The sequence below is a fragment of the Theropithecus gelada genome, chromosome 2 (genome assembly GCF_003255815.1).
Source record: "Theropithecus gelada isolate Dixy chromosome 2, Tgel_1.0, whole genome shotgun sequence".
Lineage (NCBI taxonomy): Eukaryota > Metazoa > Chordata > Mammalia > Primates > Cercopithecidae > Theropithecus > Theropithecus gelada.
In genome coordinates this window covers 160,790,902-160,815,982 of record NC_037669.1, presented here as the reverse complement: position 1 = coordinate 160,815,982, position 25,081 = coordinate 160,790,902, and the positions used below count along the sequence as shown (strand labels likewise).

General features: G+C 37.8%; 1 protein-coding gene across 7 annotated transcripts in view; it reads left to right on the top strand.

The window, feature by feature from the left end:
* Positions 1 to 25,081, top strand: part of NEK11 (NIMA related kinase 11) — a 291,394-nt gene that overhangs the window by 137,989 nt on the left and 128,324 nt on the right. The window contains exon 14 of one of the 7 annotated variants that reach the window (XM_025374288.1): positions 5,696 to 5,765. The exons of the other annotated variants lie outside the window; for them this stretch is intronic. Coding sequence (XP_025230073.1) covers positions 5,696 to 5,745 — 50 coding nt within the window. The 3' untranslated portion in view covers positions 5,746 to 5,765. Of the gene's footprint in view, positions 1 to 5,695; positions 5,766 to 25,081 lie in introns of those variants that run through there. 7 annotated transcript variants of the gene reach the window in all.

Below are 25,081 nucleotides of genomic sequence, written 5' to 3'. Positions count from 1 at the left end.
AAGTGCCCTTATCAAAGGGCTTGATGGAGTGAGTTCATCCCTCTTGTTTTTCCACCTTCCACCATGTGAGGACACAGTGTTCCTTCACTCCAGAGGATCGAGCAATGACATGCCATGTTGGCAGCAGAGAGCAGCCCTTACCATACAACCAAACCTGCTGTTGCCTTGATCTTGGACTTCCCAGCCTCCAGGACTGTGAGAAATAAATTTCGGTTCTTTATATTACCCAGTCCGTGGTATTTTGTTATAATAGCGCAGACAGGCTAAGAAAAAGATAGAACTTGTACTGACAGTTTCCTATGCAGATTTCAAGGAGAGCTTTATCAGAAAAATATGAGCTGGAAGTACAGAGTTGCGCAACTCATGGTCATGACAAGGACACTTAGTCTGTATGCATGTGAGGAGTTTAAATAATTGTATTTCATGAAATTTCAGAGTGGGAAAAAAGCAGTAGCTCTAAATATTTTATATAATATGAGAACGTAAATTTAAATTTGTTACTAAATTAACAACATATTTTAAATAGAAATGTATCTGTTTGACTTATACTCCTAATAGTTCAACATTCAAGTTTGATATTCTTATTAGAAAATGAGGCAAGTCTTAAAATTTTCTAGGTTTCCTTATAATTAGACATATACCATATTTCATCCAGTCTAAAATACACAGTTTTGCACATTTGAACAACTCCAAAATTGAGATGTATCTTAAAATAGATGGCATATCATAATTCCATGGACAGTAGTTTTTTTTTTTTTTTTTTTTTTTTTTTTTTTTTGGTTTTGAGACGGAGTTTCGCTCTGTCCCCCAGGCTGGAGTGCAGTGACCGGATCTCAGCTCACTGCAAGCTCCGCCTCCCGGGTTTACGCCATTCTCCCGCCTCAGCCTCCCGAGTAGCTGGGACTACAGGCGCCCGCCACCTCGCCCGGCTAGTTTTTTGTATTTTTTAGTAGAGACGGGGTTTCACCGTGTAAGCCAGGGTGGTCTCGATCTCCTGACCCCGTGATCCGCCCGTCTCGGCCTCCCAAAGTGCTGGGATTACAGGCTTGAGCCACCGCGCCCGGCCGGACAGTAGTTTTATTAATGATATATAATGATTCATTTCAAAATTGATGGTGTCTTTGATTCTGTAAAGTACAATATGATATTTCTCAATTGTATTGGTCAGGCTAGGCTAGACTTGCTGCTGTAACAAATACACCTACTGACCTAGGTAACAAGGGATTTATAGCTCATTCCTATGAAGTCCTATGTGGGATGGAATCTCTCAGGGAAGATATTCCCTGTGCAGTGACTAAGGACCAAGGCTTCTTCTATTTTATACTACCACCATCTCAGCATGTGGCTTTCAATGTTCCCACAAGCAGCAGAAGTAAATTGGAAGTAGCACACCCACAGATAAATTCTTCAGCTTGGAAATTACTTCCTCTCAATTTCACTGACTAAAACTGGTCATGTGGCCCAACTTTCCACCAAGGGCTTGGGAAGTACAGTCTTTCCTGTGCCCAAAGAGGAGAGAATCAGATATGGGTGAACACTACTGATCTTTTTCACAATAGTCTATCTTAGTTACCTGACTCTGAAATTAGGATAATGAGCAAAACCCAAATATATAATTGAATGATGTGAAGTTTATGTTCCAATTAGAGAGACTAACACTTTTATTCTTTTACAAAAGAATATATTGACTTGTACCAAAATGAACTATTGTAAAATAAGCTTATTCATATTCTATCATAAAACTGGTGACAAGAACAATGTATTTTATTTTATTTTTTTAGTTTTAAATTTCATGACTAAACCTAAAAAGCAAAACTTTCAATGTATGTGAGGCATTTGTTAAGTTGGTTCTTGAATCTCTTAATTCAGTCTATAATATGTAAAATTCTATATTGGGGCCATATGAAGCGTTGCCAAAACTGCTGGAGAACAGGGTTATATTCGTAAGGACAATAGTTACAGTATTTCTTAGCTCCTCGTTTCTGCCAGCTAAAGAAAGCTAGTATTGTAGGAAGAAGAATGGGCTCCAAAGATGTCCTTAAAATCCTGATGTCCTAAGGCTGTCCTACTTCTTGGAACCTGTGAATATGTTAAGTTACATGACAGAGGCAAATGAATTAAGGTTACAAATGGGACTAAGGTTGCTAATCAGATAGGGAGATTATTCTGATTATTTGGATGCGCTCAGTGCCACAAGGGTTCTTAGAAGTAGAAGAAAGAGGTAGACAGAGAGATGGCAGTGAGACAAGGAATTGGCCCAACATTGCTAGCTTTAAAGATGGAGGAAGGAGACAATGAGCCAAGGAAAGCAGGTGACCTTTAGAAGCTAGAAAAGGGAAGGAAATGCATTCTTCCTCTCTGGATCCCCCAGAAAGGAAGGCACCCTGTCAACAAGTGTATCTTAGCTTGGTGAGCTCCCTGTCAGACTTCTGATCTACAGAACCATAAGATAACTTTGTATTGTCCGGACGCAGTGGCTCATGCCTGTAATCCCAGCACTTCGGGAGGCCAACGTGGGAGGATCACGAGGTCAGGAGACGGAGACCATCCTGGCTAACATGATGAAACCCTGTCTCTACTAAAAACACAAAAAATTACCTGGGCATGGTGGCAGGCGCCTGTAGTCCCAGCTACTCGGGAGGCTGAGGCAGGAACATGGTGTGAACTCGGGAGGCAGAACTTGCAGTGAGCCGAGATTGTGCCACTGCACTCCAGCCTGGGCAACAGAGCGAGACTCCATCTCAAAGAAAAAAAAAGAAAAGAAAAGGTAACTTTGTGTTATGTTAAATCACAAAATTTGTGGTCATTTGTCACAGTAGACATAGAAAACTAATACAGCTATATTGGATTATGTCTGCTTCCAGTCAAATAACCACCATCTTTGATTCATATGCTAGGTTTTTTTGTTGAAGTGATTGAAATAGCTTGGTTTGGTGTTTAGGCCAGACTTTAATTTAGAGATTTATGATAGGCATTTAAATTATTATTCTTTGATTTTTATAAAGGAACTTCCTATTTTGTTTTGTGACATGAAGAACCACCTCAGTACCAGACACTAATTGTTGTAAGTGAGAGATCCCCAAGAATCACCTGTCAAACTCTTTCATTTTTTGAAGTGAAATAGTACATCTCCAGAAAAAAAAAGAAAAGAAAAAAGAACTTTCGGGCAAGTAACTATGGCAGCAAAACCTAGTATCTTTTTCACTCATCAGTAACAACATTTTCAACTGACTTCTCTTTTTCTCTTGCTTCTAAAAAATCTCAAAAAAAAGAAAACTAGGAAACCTCTAAAAAGATCCAAAATGATTGTTGCGTTTCATAGTGGTGTGCATAAGTGTGAGCAGTGTAGTGAATTTGACTTATTCTCTCCTTTAGCAGTCAGTTTTCCATGTCTGTCTTCAGGGAAGTATGCAAAGTCACCAGCATTTGCAGCTCACCAGGTAGACTTGTCTCTGATCTTGCAGGATGGGTTCCTTGCAAACCCGTCTCATTGATCTGTGCATTGCCATCCACATGTGGGGATATATTTATATGAATGTGTAGTATAAACATACCTACCTACCTTCACAGCTAACCTTGATCATCCTTTCCTGCTAACCCCTTCATTTGTCTGAATTTTTTTCTGGCCAAGACTCCTTTAAATTACTAATGGGAGTTCTTCTTACTATTAAAGATTAGCTGGCAAAGTAAATATTTGTAGATGAGTTTAAGATGCCTGCAGCCTTTCATTGCATGTGTTGATGCCTGGGCATTTTGGGTTGTAGAAATCAAAGAGACTTTCCCCTTTTTTATATCTCAGATTGATTTTCTTTTTTGACTCTAGAAGAAATGAAAAAACTCAACCCTTCTCCCAGCTCAATTCCACATGACCTGTTTTCTTGGCTTCAAATAGCATGAAACTAAATTAACCTGCTTCTTTCCTTCCACCCTCCACCTCCCACAAATCCATTTTAAGATATAATAATTTGACAATTTGCATAAGCAGTTGCTTATGAGCATATGGTGTCTAGCCATATATTTAGCCTCCTTTTATTTGTGAGATTATACATTTTGAACAGGACCAACCTTTGTGTGTTTTTGACATCCCAAATGAAAAATTTTAGTGGTATACTTGAGAGGGCTGAAAGGTGACTACTGATTAAGAAAGAGCAGAGTTTAGAAAAATGTTTAAAATGTTTCCATTGGCCCTTTTAGCTCTGTGGCAGTTTTGAGGAGAGTAGGTCATTGCCCTGACTATGCTAACATGTTCACAGGCCATCTTCTTTTTTTTAAATTAAATAAAATTTAAAGTTCTGAGATATGTGTGCAGGATGTGCAGGTTTGTTACATAGGTAAATGTGTGCCATAGTGGTTTGTGGCACCTGTCAACCCATCACCTAGGTATTCAACCCCACATGCATTAGCTATTTATCCTGATTCTCTCCCTCCCCCTGGCCCCCGACAGGCCCCAGTGTGTGTTGTTCCCCTCCCTGTGTCCATGTGTTCTCATTGCTCAGCTCTGACTTATAAGTGAGAACATGTGGTGTTTGGTTTTCTGTTCCTGTGTTAGTTTGCTGAGGATAATGGCTTCCAGCTCCATCCATGTCCCTGCAAAGGACATGACCTCATTCCTTTTTATGGCTGCATAGTATTCCATGGTGTATATGTATCACATTTTCTTTATCCAGTCTATCATCGATGGGCATTTGGGTTGATTCCATGTCTTTACTATTGTGAATAGTGCTGCAGTAAACATACATGTGCATGTATCTTTATAACAGAATGATTTGTATTCCTTTGGGTATATACTTGGTAATGGGATTGCTGGATAAAATGGTATTTCTGGTTCTCTGTCTTTGAGGAATCACCACACTGTCTTCCACAATGTACTTGTACTAATTTATATTCCCACCAACAGTGTAAAAGCATTCTTATTTCCCCACAGCCTTGCCAGCATCTGTTGTTTCTTGACTTTTTATAATAGCACAGGCCATCTTCTTACCTGTCCCTAGGAACTCCATGATTCTTTGGTGCCATCATGATGTCATTCGATGCCTCGCCTCTTACCTTTTGCTCTTGGTAAATCGTATTCCTATAATCATTGCTCTCTCAGCTCAAAATTCCATCCAGTAGGCATCATGGTGAAAACATGTATTTTCCATTATATTGGCAATATTCATTGATTCAAAAATCTCAAAGGAAGTACTCACAGTATAGGAATGTATCATACCACAGCAGCTTAGAGTCAATAAACTAGTTCTTTGTTACTCGAAATGTGGCCTGTGGATTAGCATCACTAACATCCTGAGAATTTGTTAGAAATGCGGAATCTCGGACTTCACTTCAGACTTCCTAGATAAGAAGATGCATTTCTAACAACATCTCAGTGATTCATAGGCACATTAAAGTTTGAAAAGCACTGAGCTAGACTCTAAACCCAAGGGACTATGGACCATGTCTGTCTTGCTCATCATTTTATTCCTACCTACTTATACAGTAACTAGTTCAGAGTTGGTTTTGGTAAGTATTTGTTGAATGAATGACTAAACCTAGGGAAAAATCCTGTTAAGAACATGAATGCTTTTTATCTTAAACAGCATACATTTCGTGCAGAGATTAATTCAGTTGGGGAAACAGTAGAATAACAAGTTACCAGGAGAGGATAAGTTGTATGCATCACTGTTCATCTTTAAAATTTTTCTCTTTCTTCTTAAAGGAGACTGTAATCTAATTTCGCTAGACGAATACTGGACAAATGAAAAATAAAGGAATTTCTGAGATAAGGATATAGAATCCTCCATGCATACTTTTTGAATCCCCTAGCTGTTGCATCTTTCTTTATTGATACCCCTACATTTAAATAATCTTTTAGGTAAGCCACCAACAGTTTAAAAATATGGTTTGTTCTTCTGCCGTAACTATAGAATAGTATTTAATTTAATAGAAGCAGCCAGCCATCCTTTAATAGAAGGATCACCAGAGTAATCCTCCCAAGACTCCTTGGGATGTGTCCTGCCTAAGAACTACTGGGAATTAAAGGGTTGTATGAAGTATAGTCTGTATTACAGGTGCACACTTATTTCTTTTGTTTATATCAGTTTAGTCTCCCATGGAATTCATGACATCACTTTCCATATGACAGAACATTAGCAAATATTGGTTGAATCACTCTTTATTTTTTAATAACAGGCCTAGTAGGGCCATTATGTGAAAATATTTTTTATTGGTTGTGTTGACTGGATCCTCTGGAAAGCGGATAATAAAACAGTTAGAAGTATAAGAGCTGTATTAGGGTAATGTCTGTTGAAGAAAACTGATAGAAGGATTGGGAGTAGGCAGAGAACCTTCAGACTATGATGCAGGCCTGACACCTGTGAAAGGCAAGCAGGAAGGAAAATGGACTGGGCAGAAAGAGTTTCAGACAGCACTGGAGCTCTGACACAGCCTCTTTCAGCCCAGTGGGTGGCTTTGAACCAGCTTATACTGGTTCAAAGATTTCACGTAGAGGAATCCCATATTGGACAGAAATGCTATGCCCTACTGTCCCCCACCAACTCAAACGCTCAACTAATCCCCAGTATCTTACAGTTGGAGGTGCTGGGCTCACTGCATGCCTTGCAGCTAATCATCAAATTCTTGAAAGATCTGAGAGGCAGACTTCCACAGATGATTCATAGATAGTGGTTCCTTTGAGCCATTCCATATGCTTGAGATAAAAGACTATGTTGATAACAGTCTATAATTCAGTAGTTTTCTCTGACTTAAAGTAACCGTACCTCCAATATGTTCAAAGTAAGAATGACTAAAATATCTGGAATATTCATACACATTTCCACTAAAAATCCACTAAACTGATGGCCACTGGTATTCTTTAAAGAGATTTGGGGCCAGACTTTCTTTTCCTTACTTATGGCATTTACCAACTATGTGGACCTGGATAAAATTTTAATATTCCCAAGCCTCAGTTTTCTCATCTCTATAATGAGAATAATCACACCCATTTCATAGGGGTTTAGTGAGGAATAAATAAGATGGTACACAAAGAGCTTAGCACAGCACGTGAAACAAAATACACAGCAATTTATTATTTTTTTTATTTTATTTTTTTTGAGATGGAGTCTCGCTCTGCCGCCCAGGCTGGAGTGCAGTGGCCGGATCTCAGCTCACTGCAAGCTCCGCCTCCCGGGTTCACGCCATTCTCCTGCCTCAGCCTCCCGAGTAGCTGGGACTACAGGCGCCCGCCACCGTGCCCAGCTAGTTTTTTGTATTTTTTAGTAGAGACGGGGTTTCACCGTGTTAGCCAGGATGGTCTCGATCTCCTGACCTCGTGATCCGCCCGTCTCGGCCTCCCAAAGTGCTGGGATTACAGGCTTGAGCCACCACGCCCGGCCTACACAGCAATTTTTTACTAAAGGAATACAATCAGTGTCAAAGCAAGTTGCAATATTTTCCCAAGTTTCCTATAAAACCTTTGAAATGGTGATCAATAATATTTCAGCATTAATCACCAGGAAACCTTCGAATTTTAACCCATAAACACCTTCACTATATGAATTAAGAATAATTTAGAATACAGTATTTTTATTTGCTATTGTTTTTGCATTTATGAAAAATATAAAATCACTTTGGCTGATTAGTTCTACATATCAAATGATGGTCTTGATGATGCCTATCCGGGCCAGTGAACTTAGTACCAAAATAAATTATCTTCTTTGTCAGGTCTGTAGAGAGCCCCCAGAATTAGAGCCAAGGCCCTACAAATGTTTATCAGGATAACGTAGAGAGAGTGCAGCAAGCTGTTAATGGCCTAATTCATGCCAAGGAAGGCATGTCTAAATGGGCACCCTCCTGTTGGTGCATCAGGGATACCACTGTTATATCCAGAACTAGAACCTGGGACAAAGTTCTTTCCTTAAAAAATGCTCCTTTGCCAGCCATTTAGAGCCTATAAATTAGCAGTTAAAATTTCCATCTATTTTCTCTAAGTACATTGTAAATGTAAATATATTTTGTGCTAAGGAGCATAATAAGGACCAGAATATGTATCCCTTTTTTCATTGTAGTCTCATTTGAGATTTAGGCCAAACTCAGTAGATTAAAATATAGAACTTGGTAGGCATAACCGCGACTTTTCTATGGAAATATTTAGGTAATATATGTGGTTTATTTTAATGTAATCCTCTGCTTTGGGTTTATAATAAAATCAGGTAATTTTCCTGATACATAGGGATTTGTTACCCACTCTACCTCAGAGGCTGTATGTATAAGTGAACTCCTGGTTTTAGACAAGTTGCTTTGAATTACTTCCATTATTTTCTCCTTTAGTTGGAATATGAAGAAATTTCAGCAGGCCTTTTTTTTGTAGCATAGATTTCGAAGACAAGGAAAAGTCTGTGCTTGTTTCAAATGAATGTATGCTTTTGCTTTCCTTTGGGCTGCATCTGGCATTAGAATATTCCAGATATGATTAAATATGCATAGTTTCATCATTTGCTTCTTATCACAAATCTATTGAGATAGGTCAAATTTATACTCAATAAGAGCATGTTCTGGAAGTGATATATAGTGGTTTGTCCAAGACAGTATTTTTTACTACTGTAGGTTGTAAATAGCAATAAGCTGTCTTCAGAAATTTTCTGGTTGATAAAAGAGTTTGTTAAAATAAAAATTAATTGGAGCAGATTCTGAATTATCCTAATAATATCATAATTCTCACTCTTTGTGTTAAGTGGGAGACAAAGGGTGAAGTTGTGGCTAGAAGGCTGGCATTGCTTATATGTTGGGTCTACTCATAGAGCGGATTATGCCTGTGATGTCATTTATCTTACCAAGATGGTGGAATAGCTTCTGTAAGGGAAGGCAGGCTGGATGTGACTCTCTACTTTGAGGGCTCCAGTCTTGTCCATGCTCAGGAGTGAGAGGTATTATAGTCTGAGTCTGGCTCTTCAAGGTGACTTGGTTTATATGTGTTCTGAGTCCAGGCCTTCCAATTGGGCTGCTTATTAAAATCCCTTATGAAGATTTGAAAATACAAACACCATTGTATCTGTTGTTTTAGACTCTGATTTAGAAGGTCTTGATCCATGGTACTCAAACTGTACTGGGCATCAGAATCAGCTGAAGGACTAACTAGAACACAGATTAATGGGTTCAATGGCATGCTGGAGCTGACGCGCACTGATTCTCAGAGCCTACTGTATATATCTCTTTCCAATCTTATGTTCAGGTGGTATCATGTGAGTAGCTTGAAAAAAGCCATATTGAAAGTATTGACACCAGAAACATTGGCAAATGCTACTAATCAGGCTTCCCTCTCTCCAGGAGCCAGTTGTTAAAACATTTATTTACCAGCCCACCAGTGGCAGAGCCCTGCCCTCAGGGCTTCTGATTCAATAGGTCTTGGGTAATGGGTATTTTCTTTTGGGCAGAGATCAAGAATTTATGTTTCTAACAAGTTCCTTGGTGATACTGGTGCTGTGGGTTTGAGGAGCACACACTAAAAGCAATTTGTCTAGAAGTATACTGTCTAATTTGAAATCCACTAGTCACATGTGATTACTTTAAATTAATTAAAGTTAAATACAATTAAAAATCTGTTCCTCAGTCACATTAGTCACATTTCAAGTGCTTAATAATTATATGTGGTTAGTGGGTACTGTGTTGGACAGCATACTTCTAGAACATTTCATCATCGAAGAAAGTCTTATTGGTCAGCACTGTTCCAGAGTAAAATCTAAGTATCTAAATTTTTTAAAAGTTCCACAGGTGATTCTGGTGGGAAACCTGTTTCAGTAATCACTATAACTACTATTAAATGTTGATCTTATATTTCAACTTAAAACTAACAAAAAATTATATTTCCCTCATTTTCTAGTTCTTCCTTGGAATGAGGGATTGGTTTACAGAAATTCTCAAATACTGACAACATGTGTCAATAACTCTTCTGCTTTTTCATAGAGAGGGACACTGAAATGCAAAGAGGTAAAAGATAAAAGAGGTATTGTTGAACTGGACCCAGCCCCATCTGTAATTTTTTTTCAGAGGTTTCTCTTCTCTGCTGTGACAGCTTTCCACTAAATAGAAGAAATGAGTACAAGTGTTTGGTTGAAGTGCTACTTCCAGATCATATTAGGACCCAACACTGTGATACTGTTATGCTCTCTCAGACCATACTGTGTCAGGTGAAAGCCCCAAAAGTCACACAGATTGAAAATAAAGTATTTCAGAGTTTACCTAACAATAATTCCTTCCCAACCAGTGAAAGACAAAGCTTACATTTATTCAAAACCAGTTGATCATGTTAATGAATCAGAAGTGTTCAAACCAGCTGATTTTATAAGGCTGAAGACAAAATACAATTTAATTAGAGATGGTCCGGTAAAATAGCTAACAGTCATTAGTGACATCTGGGAGCAAATAACCAAACCCTGAGTTAATGAAGGGTACACAGGCAGATAGAGGCTTGACACTGGGACTAAAGCTGGCCTGGAGTGCCATCGTGTGAGTGTGTCTCTTATGTGTAGTTGTGTAATGAGCTGTTTCTTATATAGCCTTGTACATAGAAGTGTGTTTTGTGAGTTCATATCTCCAGAATGCTTGTGTGGCCTCAACAATGTCCATTTATTTTGATTCCTTTGTGATTAAAATAGTATGATTTTATGGTGATAGGAAACTAGTCAGTGGTATTTCTTTTTCCTCTAAAAGATTTATTATTAGATTGGTGCAAAAGCAATTTCAATTTTTGCCATTGAAAGCAATGGCAAAAACCACAATTACTTTTGCACTAACCTAGTATAATAGACTTTATTTTCTTAAGTGACAGTTTGCCTCTTTGAGCTTCAAAAGTGGTTATCTTATGTGGCTCTGTAGAAATCTCTTAAAAATTACCTGTTTTCTTCTTTCTGGGCTTCCTTTTAGGGATTCTGGAGTCCTTTCTTTTAGGAATTTAACATTGCTGTTATCTTTGTACTTTGTAGGTACCATTATATCCTTGCACTTTTGAATCCTAATTGATTTTCCTGCTCCTAGGCAATTGCCTTTCATATCCTTTAGCAAAGCATTCCCTGAACACCACTTTTATCTTTCATCAACATTCAATCTTCAACAAATATTTATCAGGCATCCATTCTGCTGAGAAAAGGGAATCCAGTAGTGAGCAAGACAGACTTGCTTCTGCCCTATAGAGCCTACAGTGAAGTTTTCAGTTTTCCTCTACCCCAAAGTGTTTCATTACTTCCCATAGTGAGTTGAATTCTGACCACCAAAAGATATGTCTGCTTGGAACCTCAGAATGTGACCTTATTTGGAATAAAGATCTTTGTAGATAAAATTAAGGTAAAGATCTTCGGGTGAGATCACCCTGGATTACAAGTGGGCCCTGAATCCAGTGACAAGTCCTTATTAGATAAGAGAAAATAAAGCAGACAAAGAGATATATTAATACAAAGAAGATGATATGAAGAGATTTTAGTAATGCAACTACCAGCCAAAGAAGACCAAGGATTGCCAACAGCCACCAGAAGCTAGGAAGGAGGCCTGGAACAGATTCTTCCTCAGAGCTTCCAAAAGGAACCAACCCTGCCAGTGCCCTGATTTTGGACTTCTGACCTCCAGAATTGTGAGAGAATAAATTTCTGTTGTTTTAAACCACCAAATTTGTGGGAGTTCATTACAGCAGGCCTAGGAAACTAAGACACTTCCTGTCTTAGTCTGTTCAGGCTGTTATAACAAAATACCATAGACTAGGTGGCTTATAAACAACAGACATTTATTTATTACCATTCTAGAGGCTGGGAAATCCAAGATCAATGCATTGGCAGATTTAGTGTCTGGCAAGGGCCTATTTTCTGGTTCATAGATGATGACTTCTCACTGCATCTTTTATAAGGGTACTAATCCCATTCATGAAGGCTCCATTCTCACAATCTGATCACCCCTCAAAAGCTCCAACTTCTAATATCATCACATAGGTGATTACTTTTCAACATACAAATTTAGGGGAGACACAAACATTAAAACCATAGCATTTCCTTTATTCATTTTAAAAACATAAACCCTTTTATCTCCTTTTTGAATAGCAGTCAAGAGAACAGGTTATTTAGCCAGACTGTCTGGGCTATAATTCTATCTTTGGCAATCACTAACTGTATAATTTGGGTCAAATACCTTAAACATCTGTGCCTGAGTTTCCTCATCTGTTAGATGAAAATCACAATAATACTGATGTCATAGCATTACTGTGAGGACTTTAAAAGCACTTAGAGCAGTTGCTGGAGTGTAGTGATTAATAATTATTTTACTACTATTTTACTAATTTTCGTTAATGTTAAATACTTACAGACTGTTTCACAGTCAGTCCAAACAGAAATGTTTTTTCTAATTGCTCACTTACCATAGAACTTTATATCTCTACTGTTTTTAATCACATATAGCCTTGTGATTGTATTTAACTTTACACATCAATGTATAAATCCATAAATATTTACTAAGAAACTGCTAAGTTCAAGGTATTTTGTTAGTCGTTTTGGGAAACTTGAGCTAGAAAATTTTTTTTTAAAGAAGCAAAAATTCTTTAGCAGCAAATGAACTTATTCATGCTTTCAAAAACTACTGTTCCAGCACTCACATGTGCCCAGCACTGTCCTGTGCACTGGGGATTCAGGAGTGAACAAAGCACACACAAATCCCTGCCTCCATGGAGCCTCCATTCAACTGGGGGTGATAGAAAAGAAACAAGACAAATATGTTGGAGGTTGGGGCTGGTGGGAGGTATTTGGATCATAGAGGCAGATCCCTCATGAATGGCTTAATGCCATCCTTAAAGTAATGGCTGATTTCTCACTTGATGCATTCAGATGAGATCTGGTTGTTTAAAAGAGTGTAGCATCTTCCCCCTTCTTGTTCCCCTCTGTTGCTTCCTGTCTCACCATCTTTCCCCTTCTTGTTCCCTTCTGTTGTTTCCTGTCTCACCATGTGACACCCACTCCCCCTTCACCTTCTGCTATGATTTTAAGCTTCCTGAGGCCCTCACTAGAAGTGGATGCCAGCACAACATTTGCTGTACAGCCTGCAGAACCCTCAGCCAAAATAAACTTCTCTTCTTTATAAATTACCCATCCTCAGATATTCCTTATAATTATGGTGATACTAATGGACTAATACCCTGTGGCAAAAAGTTTAGTGGGGCATTGAATCTCTTAATCCAGGGTAAAATTTGAAGATAATCTCCCAATTCTGAAGACTAAAAGGTCTCTAGAAATTATGATTTCAGAACAAAATATAATTATTGTAAATATTACAACATTTAACAACATAAAAATAACATGTTACCAAAATTGGGAGGTATGGAAAGGTGAGTTGGAAAAAAGCCTTAGTGTACAGACTTCTTTAACAGCAGAAAGTCAATTAATAGTATCTAAAAGTGAAACACATAGCCAATAAAAGATATAATGACTCCAGCCTCTTCACATTGTTTTTTTTTTAAATATTTATTTATTTATTTATTTTATTTATTTATTTTTTATTATTATACTTTAAGTTCTAGGGTACATGTACATAACGTGCAGGTTTGTTACATATGTATACTTGTGCCATGTTGGCGTGCTGCACCCATCAACTCGTCAGCACCCATCAACTCGTCATTTACATCAGGTATAACTCCCAATGCAATCCCTCCCCCCTCCCCCCTCCCCATGATAGGCCCCGGTGTATGATGTTCCCCTTCCCGAGTCCAAGTGATCTCATTGTTCAGTTCCCACCTATGAGTGAGAACATGCAGTGTTTGGTTTTCTGTTCTTGCAATAGTTTGCTGAGAATGATGGTTTCCAGCTGCATCTATGCCCCTACAAAGGACACAAACTCATCCTTTTTTATGGCTGCATAGTATTCCATGGTGTATATGTGCCACATTTTCTTAATCCAGTCTGTCACTGATGGACATTAGATGTTCTTTGAAACCAATGAGAACAAAGATACAACATACCAGAATCTCTGGGACACATTTAAAGCAGTGTGTAGAGGGAAATTTATAGCACTAAATGCCCACAAGAGAAAGCTGGAAAGATCTAAAGTTGACACTCTAACATCACAATTAAAAGAACTAGAGAAGCAAGAGCAAACACATTCAAAAGCTAGCAGAAGGCAAGAAATAACTAAGATCAGAGCAGAACTGAAGGAGATAGAGACACAAAAAACCCTCCAAAAAATCAACGAATCCAGGAGTTGGTTTTTTGAAAAGATCAACAAAATTGATAGACCACTAGCAAGACTAATAAAGAAGAAAAGAGAGAAGAATCAAATAGACGCAATAAAAAATGATAAAGGGGATATCACCACCGACCCCACAGAAATACAAACTACCATCAGAGAATACTATAAACACCTCTACGCAAATAAACTAGAAAATCTAGAAGAAATGGATAATTTCCTGGACACTTACACTCTTCCAAGACTGAACCAGGAAGAAGTGGAATTCCTGAATAGACCAATAGCAGGCTCTGAAATTGAGGCAATAATTAATAGCCTACCAACCAAAAAAAGTCCAGGACCAGATGGATTCACAGCTGAATTCTACCAGAGGTACAAGGAGGAGCTGGTACCATTCCTTCTGAAACTATTCCAATCAATGGAAAAAGAGGGAATCCTCCCTAACTCATTTTATGAGGCCAACATCATCCTGATACCAAAGCCTGGCAGAGACACAACAAAAAAAGAGAATTTTAGACCAATATCCCTGATGAACATCGATGCAAAAATCCTCAGTAAAATACTGGCAAACCGGATCCAGCAGCACATCAAAAAGCTTATCCACCATGATCAAGTGGGCTTCATCCCTGGGATGCAAGGCTGGTTCAACATACGTAAATCAATAAACATAATCCAGCATATAAACAGAACCAAAGACAAAAACCACATGATTATCTCAATAGATGCAGAAAAGGCCTTTGACAAAATTCAACAGCCCTTCATGCTAAAAACTCAATAAATTCGGTATTGATGGAACGTATCTCAAAATCATAAGAGCTATTTAGGACAAACCCACAGCCAATATCATACTGAATGGGCAAAAACTGGAAGCATTCCCTTTGAAAACTGGCACAAGATAGGGATGCCCTCTCTCACCACTCCTATTCAACATAGTATTGGAAGTTCTGGCTAGGGCAATCAGGCAAGAGAAAGAAATCAAGGGTATTCAGTTAGGAAAAGAAGAAGTCAAATTGTCCCTGTTTGCAGATGACATGATTGTGTATTTAGAAAACCCCATTGTCTCAGCCCAAAATCTCCTTAAGCTGATAAGCAACTTCAGCAAAGTCTCAGGATACAAAATTAATGTGCAAAAATCACAAGCATTCTTATACACCAGTAACAGACAGAGAGCCAAATCATGAATGAACTTCCATTCACATTGTTGTAATTATTATCCTTACAGAGGTATGTTATTAACGAATATCTCTTGTGGTAAAGGAACAATTATCTAAAGTTTAGCAACTACTCAGTTTCAGTTTTTTTCTTTGATAATTTCAAAAAATACGTTTAATACCTAGAAAAAATAATACTGTATTGCTTTCTCATTGCTGCTGTAACAAATAATAACAAACTTAGTGGCTTAAGCAATGCAAATGGACTCCCTTACAGCTCCGCAGATTAAAGTCCAAAATTGGTTTCACTGGGCTAAAATCAATATGTCAGCTGGGCTGCATTCCTTCTGGAGGCTCTAGTGACCTTGCTGTTTCCAGCTCGTAGAGCTCCTGCATTCCTTGGTTCATGCCCTCCTTTCTCTATCTTCAAAGCCAGCAACACTGGACCAAGCCCTTCTTATGCTGCCATCTCTCTGGTTCTCCCTCTTCTGTGCTGTGCCCTCTTCTATTTTTAAGGACTCTTATAATTATATTGGACCCACCTAGGTAATCCAGGATGATCTCCCTATTTTAAAGGTGACGAATTAACAATCTTAATTATGTCCATCTTAACTCTGCTTTGTCATGTAAGATAACATATTCACAAACTCTGGGGATTAGAATGTGAACATTGTTTGGGGGTTATTATTCTGCCTACCACAAATACTCTTAATTCTGATAAAAAATATAATGTTTAAAAAGAGAGTTAAGGACAGTCTTTCAACAAATGATATTAGGAAGACTAGATATCTACACGCAAAATAATAAAGCTGAACCCTTACCTCATACCAAAAAAAAAAAAAAAATTAAAATAGATCAAAAACCTAAAACTATAGAAACACATGGAAGAAAGCTCATGACATTGGATATGACAGTAATTTATTGATATGACACCAAAAGTACCAGCAACAAAAGAAAACATAGATAAACATGGATTTCATCAAAATGAGAAGATGTTATGTATCAAAGAACAGTATCAGCATAGTAAAGTGGCAACCCACAGAATGGGAGAAAATATTTGCAAAGCACATATCCAATAAGGGATTAGTATCCAGAATATATAAAGAACTCTTGAAAACAACAACAATAAATCAAACAGCCCATTTAAAAAATGGGCAAAAAATTTGAATAGAAATTTCTCCAAAGAAGATACATAGATGGCCAATAAGCACATGAAATGATGCTCCATATCACTAATCACTAGGAAAATGCAACTAAAAATCACAATGAGATACCAGTTCACACCCATTAGAATGGCAACTATCAAAAAAACAAAATAACAAATGTTGGCCAGGATGTGGTGAAATTGGAGCCCTTATGCACTGCTGGTGGGAATTTAAGACGGGGTAGCTGCTGTATAAACAGTAAGGTGATTCCTCAAAAAATTAAACATGGAATTACCATATTTTCCAGCAGTTCCGCACCTGATTATGTACCCTACAAAATTGAAAGCAGGATCTCAAAGAGATATTTTTACACCGATGTTCACAGCAGCACTATTCACCAGAGCCGAAAGGTGAAAACAACTCAAATGTCCATTGATGGATGAATGGATAAACAAAGCATAACATACATGCAATGGAATATTATTCAACCTTAAAAAGGAAGAAAATTCTGACACATGCCACCATGTAATGAACCTTGAAGACATTATGCTACATGAAATAAGCCAGACACAAGGGGACAAATATTGCATAATTCTGCTTTAATGAGCTACATATAGCAGCCAAAATCATAGAGACAGAAAGTAGAACTGTAGTTGTCGGGGGCTAGGGGAAGGGAGTAATGGGGAGTTATTGTTTGATGGTACAGAGTTTCCATTTGGGAAGATAAAAAAGTTCTGGACAGGGATGGTGGTGATGGTTGCACAATAGTGTGATGGTGTGGTAATCAACTGGTGTCCCCAGCTACTGAATAAACTCTAGGTTAGCAGTTTTCAAACTTTTTGGCACCAGGACACCTTAACACACTTAAAAATTGCTTGGGACACTGAAGAGCTTTTGTCTACATGGTTATATCTATAGATATATACTGTATTAAAAAGTAAAACAGAATTTAAAAATAGTCACTTAAAAATAACAGTAATAAATCTATACATATTAACATAAATTGCATACTTATTATGAAAGGTAACTATATTTTCCAAAATAAAAATTTTGTTTAAAGCAATGGTGTTAGTTTACATTTTTATGTTTTTTTAATGACTAGCCTAAGAGAAGGCAGCGGTAGTCTCATATCTGCTTTGTATTTAGTCTATTGTGATATTACATGCCATATAGCCTTTGGAAAACTGTTTATTAATGACAGGACAAGAGTGAAAAAGGCAAATAACATCTTGGTATTGTTAGAGTTTGGACTTCCTGAGTCTCAGAGACTTCCAGGGGTTCCTGGACTACTCTTTGAGAGCTTCTATTCTAGGCATAAAATGACACTGCAAGAGCTAGCATTAAATATTCCAGGATATCATGAATAATTTCTCCATTTGTTCTGCACTATTAAACAATTTTAATAAACTGGAAAAGGAATAATGAAGCAACAGGAATCCATTTCATAAATAGGGTACTGTAAGATAAAAGCCCTACTTTATTTGAATTTCATGGGTGTGAAATCATTAATAAACAGAATTAATGTTTTCAGTGTTATTGTAACTATCATAAAATTCTACATTCTTACTGAGATGATGCACTTTTATAGTTTAATAGATACCATTTTATGTGCTAAGTAGGTAGGTGCAAGGTCTTGAAATTGTTGAGGGGCCTCCTGTGGGGATAATTGTGTGGTGAAGTACAGTCATTTACTTAAATATTTCTCCCAAGAGTTTGAGAGTTTCTAAATGAATCAGCCAAATGGCTGGCTCCAGCATTCACTAGGCACAGCAGTTTTTCATCACTGAAGAATCCCAAATAAGATGCAATTGTCTGATAAATAATTTTGTGTTACTTGTCAGCTTCTCAAAAAAATAGTCGTTGGAGAACTGTAGTGTCAGCAAATGCAATCAACACATTACAGCAAGTTGATTTGCAGGTTTATCATCATGAAAATAAAACTTTCAGACATTGCAAGGTATGGTGACAGTGAAATGTTTTTCTGCCCCTGGTGGCATGGATTTCAGAGAGTATCTTTAGATGGATTGCTCTTTGTCAGTGTTGACAAATTACATGTATAGTTTTATTTCTGTTTTCCCAGTTATGTTCTTACATGAATGTATTCCTTTTTTTGTTTAATTTTCTCTTGGAAAGATATACAGTTATTTTTAGTTGAATAGCTTATGAAAAATTAGGTGCATTTGACAAAAGTGCTTAATGTATGGTTGGAATAAATGCAGTTCTAGTTGAATGCACAGCAATAGTGTGATGGGCCCAAATTTATATTTCTATCTATATGCACCTCTTCCATTGTCAAGATTTATTATATCCTAGAGAGTTTTCTGGGGGTTTTCAGTAGGATCCTATAAATTCAGAACTTAGAGTCAGAAATGCATAATATTTTCTTACTTCAATGTTGATAATGTTTCTCTTCCCCACTGTTCAAAGTAGTCATTTTCGTTTTTCAAGTGAAGCCACACAATATGTACACTATTTACATTAAGTTTTTATAAATTTATATTTTATTATTAGATAATCTCAACATTTTAACTGTGAATTTTGTGTTTTAAATTGAGTTTTAACAAATGATTAGGAGAAACCACAACATTTATTAAATACAAAATATATTTTCCCCTTTTATTTTTCTAAGAAACTGTCATCCTACCGATCATGCAGTTGAATGCATCTTTTCAGGTTTGTTTTCTTATATAGGAAATATAAAGCAAGAAGTCCGCATGGTATAGTGAGAATCAGGAGATACAGAGTGAAGAGATCCGAGGTTGAATCTAGCCTTCCCACACTGGCTGTGTGATATCAGACAAGTTCTGAAACTTTCCCAAGTTTCAACATTGTCATCTATAAAATGGATTCTGAGGTACTATTACCAGGCTGCTCATGGTAATGAGCATGGTAAGAACCTCTAGTTTCCCAACTCTGAGGAGCCCTCATCTCATCTCAAGTGCTGCATTTGCCTCCAGATAGTCTCCTGCCCTCAACCAGTTCATTCTCTACATGCCTACCAAAGTGATCTTTTAAAAATGTAAAGCAGAGTTTGCCATTGCTTGCTTGAAACATCTATTAGCTTTCTGTTGTGTGAAGGATACACAACAGAAAAACTTTCACGTGGCCTATAAGGCCCCTGCTTGCTTGCTGTTCCCCATCCCACCTCCAACCTCACCCCATGCTACTACACTCCATCTCACTCCTGTTGTGGTGACCAGCCATCCCAGTTTGCCTGAGATTTTCTTAGTTTAAGCACTAAAAACAAGAATCGTTGCCCACTACACTCCTGATAGTCCAGCCATATTGTTCTCTGGGTGTGCCCACATCTTTCCCGTCTTTGAGAAGTCTGTTTGTCTTGGAAGCCACATCATATGCCCTCACCATGTATCTAGTTCATGCCTATCCATCCTTCAGGCCTCAGTTTAAAGGTCCTATTTGCAGAGGATCCTTCCCTGAGTCACAGATATAAATTAGATCTCATGTGTTATTCTTATATTAGCACCTGCAGGGCTACTGCATACAATTGTGCCCGCTGTGTGCTGCACAACCTCAGGAACCTCCATAGATGATGTGAAGGTGGTCCCCAGAGTTGTACCATGAGTTGATGCTGGAACCGTTCTTTTCCTTTATAGCACCTTTGTCAGTTGTGGTACATATAATGTCTACAAATTGTATATATAAAGAATATATATTTCAGAATATATATATATATATGTAATTGAAGAAGTTTTTAATACACCCTATTGGTATGTAAGTTTCATAAGTGTAGGAGCTCTGTCAATTTTGATAATTTTTGTACCCATTAACCAGTATAGTTAGTTATTTGTAAAATGTGTCCAATAAATATTTGCTTAATGAATGAACGGGAGCATATTTTATATGGGTTTGGTGACTTTTATGTGATAATATATTGAAAGTCCTTTGTAAGTTATAATTATTATTTGTGATAAATATTAAATAGAATATGAAAAATGATTATTAGTAAAATATCTAGGTTCTACTGTGATATAAACTCTTAAATGTTTTTTCAAATACCCTATTAGCAGTCCTTAAGATTTTCCAGAGATAAACAATGATAAGCAGATCAGTGGAGCAAAGTAAATAATCCAGAACATTGCCTAAACATGAGTTTAGTATATATACAAATGCATTGTTTTATTTAGTGAAGAAACAAGACATATTTAAATAAGTAGTCTTGGAAAAATTGCCTGTTTGGAAAAAAAAAAATAGATTCTCACTGTATACCACACCCAAAAATAAATTTCAGTGAATTAAAAATTTAAATATTTAAGACATGAAATAAATAATAGAAGAAGATGTTGAAGAATAACTTCATATTCTTGGAGTAAGGAATTTCTTTATAATTATGAAATAAACCCAGAAGTCATAAAAGACTTACAGAATTGCCTATTTAAAAATGCAAAATTTATTTTTTCTTTTTCTTTCTTTCTTTCTTTTTTTTTTTTTTTTTTGATACAATGTCTCGCTCTGTCACCCAGGCTAGAGTACAGTGGTGTGATCTTGGCTCACTGCAACCTCCGCCTCCCCAGTTCAAGTGGTTCTCCTGCCTCAGCCTCAGCCTCCTGAGTAGCTGGGACTACAGGTGCTGCCACCACGCCAGGCTAATTTTTGTATTTTTAGTAGAAATGGGGTTTCACCGTATTGGCCAGGCTGGTCTCAAACTCCTGACCTTGTGATCCGCCCACTTCAGCCTCCTAAAGTGCTGGGATTACAGGCGTGAGGCACCATGCCTGGCGGCAAAATTTCTATATAGCAAAAGACATAATAAAGTTAAAAGACAAATGACAAATAACAAATTAAGAAAACATTTGCAATTCTTACAATATATACAGGTTATAATGTAAAAATATATAGTCTACCTACCCCTTTAAATTAACCATAAAAGAAAACCCAACAGAAAAATGAGCGGAGGAAATTACCAATTTCATGAAGAATCTCACAAATGGCTAATAAAAGGTGATTCAAACTTATTAAATAAATAAAAATAAAACTATGATATGTCACAGTTTTGTAAAACAGGAAGGATTTACAAGACAGAATATACAATGTTAACAAAAGTGCCGGGGGAAACAGGACTTTTATACATTGATGGTAACATGCATAATAGTTTTGAAGAAATATTTTACAACTTTTAAAAAAATTAATATTTTTATTCAACAGTTTTTAAAAAGATCATATGTAAAGAACTCTCTGGGTGTTGGGAATACAATGTTTTTTTTTGTAAGTCCCTAACCTCTTGGAATGTAACATTCTGGAGGAGAAGTTAGAAAATGAACAAAAAACTACAAATAGAAGTAAAATGTAATATCTTATAAACCACAGTGGCATTCTACTTCTGATAATGCAGGCTGGGTAATGCCAGCAACATTTCAATAGATTAGACTAGACTAGTTTTCATAAAGCTTATATGCCGCTAAAGCAGAAATTAACGAACTGAAAGAAAGGTGAGAATACATTAGAGTACTGAGAGCAAACACAGGAAATTATAGAAGAAAGGGCAAAAGACCAGGGGAACACAGTGAGATCTAATATCACTTAACTGAAGTCCCAGAGAGAAACAGGATTTCAGGAAATAACAGGGGAAATTTTTCCAAAATTGATGATGGATATCATTCAATAGATTCAAGAGACTGACAAATATCGAGTAACAAAATACAGAAATCTGTATTCTGCTTGATATATCATGTTAAAACTTCAGGCAACCAAAGATGTAGAGATTCTTAAAAGAATCCAGAGAAAAACCAAGAAATTACTTTCAAATAAGTGACAAGGAAACTAATTGTTAATCTAAATAGCAATAAAGAAAGGCATAAGGAATTGACATCTTCTGTGTACTGAAAGAAAGTAACCTTCAACCTGTAATTCATAGAGTAAATCAAGGTAATGAAAATTAAAGTCCACACTGAGATACCACTACATACCACTCAGGACAAAAATGTAAAAGTTTGATAATACCAACTGTTGTTAAGGATGTGGAACTACAAAGACAAATTATGCTTCCATTACTAGTGGGAGTCTTGGCATCATCTAATAAAGATGCATGCCCTATGACTCGATAATTTTACTCCTGGGTATATTCCTTAGAAACATGTATGCATATGTGTGAAACTGGCCCAACAGTCCCGTAGACAGTTGTTTTGGGATAAACATAGAAATTGACCCTTCTGCTCTTAAAGCTTGAAACTTGTATTTGTTTTATCTGAGATTTTTTCGCAGAAAAGGACTATCAGGCCTCTCAAAAAAGTATCAAAGAACCAAAACTCACCAGATGCCTCCTTGCTCCTCCCTAGTTCTTACTTTCTTACACATTGTTAACATTTCTTCCCTGCTATATAAGCCACTAGAGTTAGTGAGCCAGGGAGATGGAGTTGATGCTGAGCTCACATCTCTTTGGCTGCAGCACCCAATTAAAGCCTTCTTCCTTGGCAGTACTCATTGCCTCAGTGATTGGCTTTCTGTGCAGCAAGCAGCAGGACCTAGACAGAACCCCTGGTGTATCAGTAACATGTATACTAGGAGACGTATACAAGAATGCGGTAATAGCCTCTAGAAACAATGAAATGCCTATTAATAGCATAACAAATAAATTATAGTATATTCATACAATGGGATGCTCTACAGCAATAAAACTAAATGGACTTCAGCTCTCCGTAACAACATAGATAAATCTTGTAGACATGATATAACTAAAAGAAGCAAGATACAAAAGATTCCCTAAGATATGATTTCTTTTACATAACCATTAAACCAGATAAACTAGACTATATCATTTAGGAATTTTTTATATATATATATATATGTATATGAAATTATTAAAAAAAGCAAGGAAGTGCTTACCATAAAAGTTAAAATATTGGTTATTTCTAGAGTGAAAAGCAGGCTTACAAGTAGGAAGGGATGTGGAATATCGGAATGTGGGTGGTGTTTCTGGGCCTATATAGTAGTTTTACAAGTATTTGCTGTATATTTATTATATTGCACTTCTTTGGTATTGTTTAGGAGGTATCATTTTAGTAGAGACAAAATAAGAGAGCAAACTCTACATATCTACATATCTAGGGGAAATGTTCTCTCTGACAGAAATGTGCCTCTCCTTTTACCCAGCATTTTCTTGTACTGGTTTATCATCCAGAAATACCTCTACAAACTTTGCAAAGTTATGTGTTCACCACAACATTGGAGTGTGTAAGTAAATTTAGGTTGAGAGTTTATCATGAGTGAAGATTTTTCTCTGAGCAAATGCTAAACAGCAGGTTGTAGGAATGTCCCTCCAGTCATTTTTTTTTTCTTTCTTTCTGGCAGGCATCCTGTATAACTAACTATTCCAGACCAATTTAATGTTAATTTCTCATGAAATCCTACAACACATGAGAAATGTAAATTCAGATTTTCATTTTATTTTATTTTATTTTATTTTATTTTATTTTATTTTGAGATGGAGTCTCGATCTGTCGCCCAGGCTGGAGCGCAGTGTCATGATCTCTGCTCACTGCAACCTCCGCCTCCCGCATTTAAGCGATTCTCTGCCTCAGCCTCCTGAGTAGCTGGGATTGCAGGTGTACACAACCACACCTGGCTAATTTTTGTATTTTTAGTAGAGACAGGGTTTCACCATGTTAGCCAGGATGGTCTCAATCTCCTGACCTCATGATCCGCCCATCTTGGCCTCCCAAAGTGCTGAGATTAAAGGTGTGAGCCAGGGCTCCACTCCAAGATGGCCAAATAGGAACAGCTCCGGTCTGCAGCTCTCAGCATGATCGATGCAGAAGACAGGTGATTTCTGCATTTCCAACTGAGGTACCTGGTTCATCTCCTTGGGACAGGCTGCACAGTGGGTGCAGCCCACTGAAGGTGAGCTGAAGCAGGGTGGGGCATCACCTCATCTGGGAAGCGCATGGGGTCAGAGAATTTCCCTTTTCTAGCCAAGGGAAGCCCTGACAGACTGTACTGGGAAAATCGGGACACTGCCACCTACACACTGCACTTTTCCAATGTTTTTAGCAAATGGCACACCAGGAGATTATATCCAGCACCTGGCTCAGTGGGTCCCATGCCATGGAGCTTGCTCGCTGCTAGTCAGAGATTGAAGTGTGAAGTGGCAAGCCTGGCTGGGGGAGGGGCATCCGCCATTGCTGAGGCTTGCCTAGGTAAACAAAGACCCATGGAAGCTGGAACTAACTGGGTGGAGCCCGCCCCAGCTCAACGAGGTCCACCTGCCTCTGTAGACTCCACCACTGGGGGCAGGGCACAAGTGAACAAAAGGCAGAAGAAACTTCTGCAGACTTAAATGTCCCTCTGTGACAGCTCTGAAGAGAGCAGTGGTCCTCCCAGCAAGGTGTTTGAGCTCTGAGAACGGACAGACTGCCTCCTCAAGTGGGTCCCTGAACCCTGTGTAGACTAACTTGGAGACACCTCCCAGTAGGGACCAGCTGACACCTCATAGAGCCGGGTGCCCCTCTGAGACCAAGCTTCCAGAGGAAGGATGAGGCAGCAGTATTTACTGTTCTGCACCCTCTACTGGTGATACCCAGGGAAACAGGGTCTGGAGTGGACCTACAGCAAACTCCAATAGACCAGCAACTGAAGGACCTGACTTAA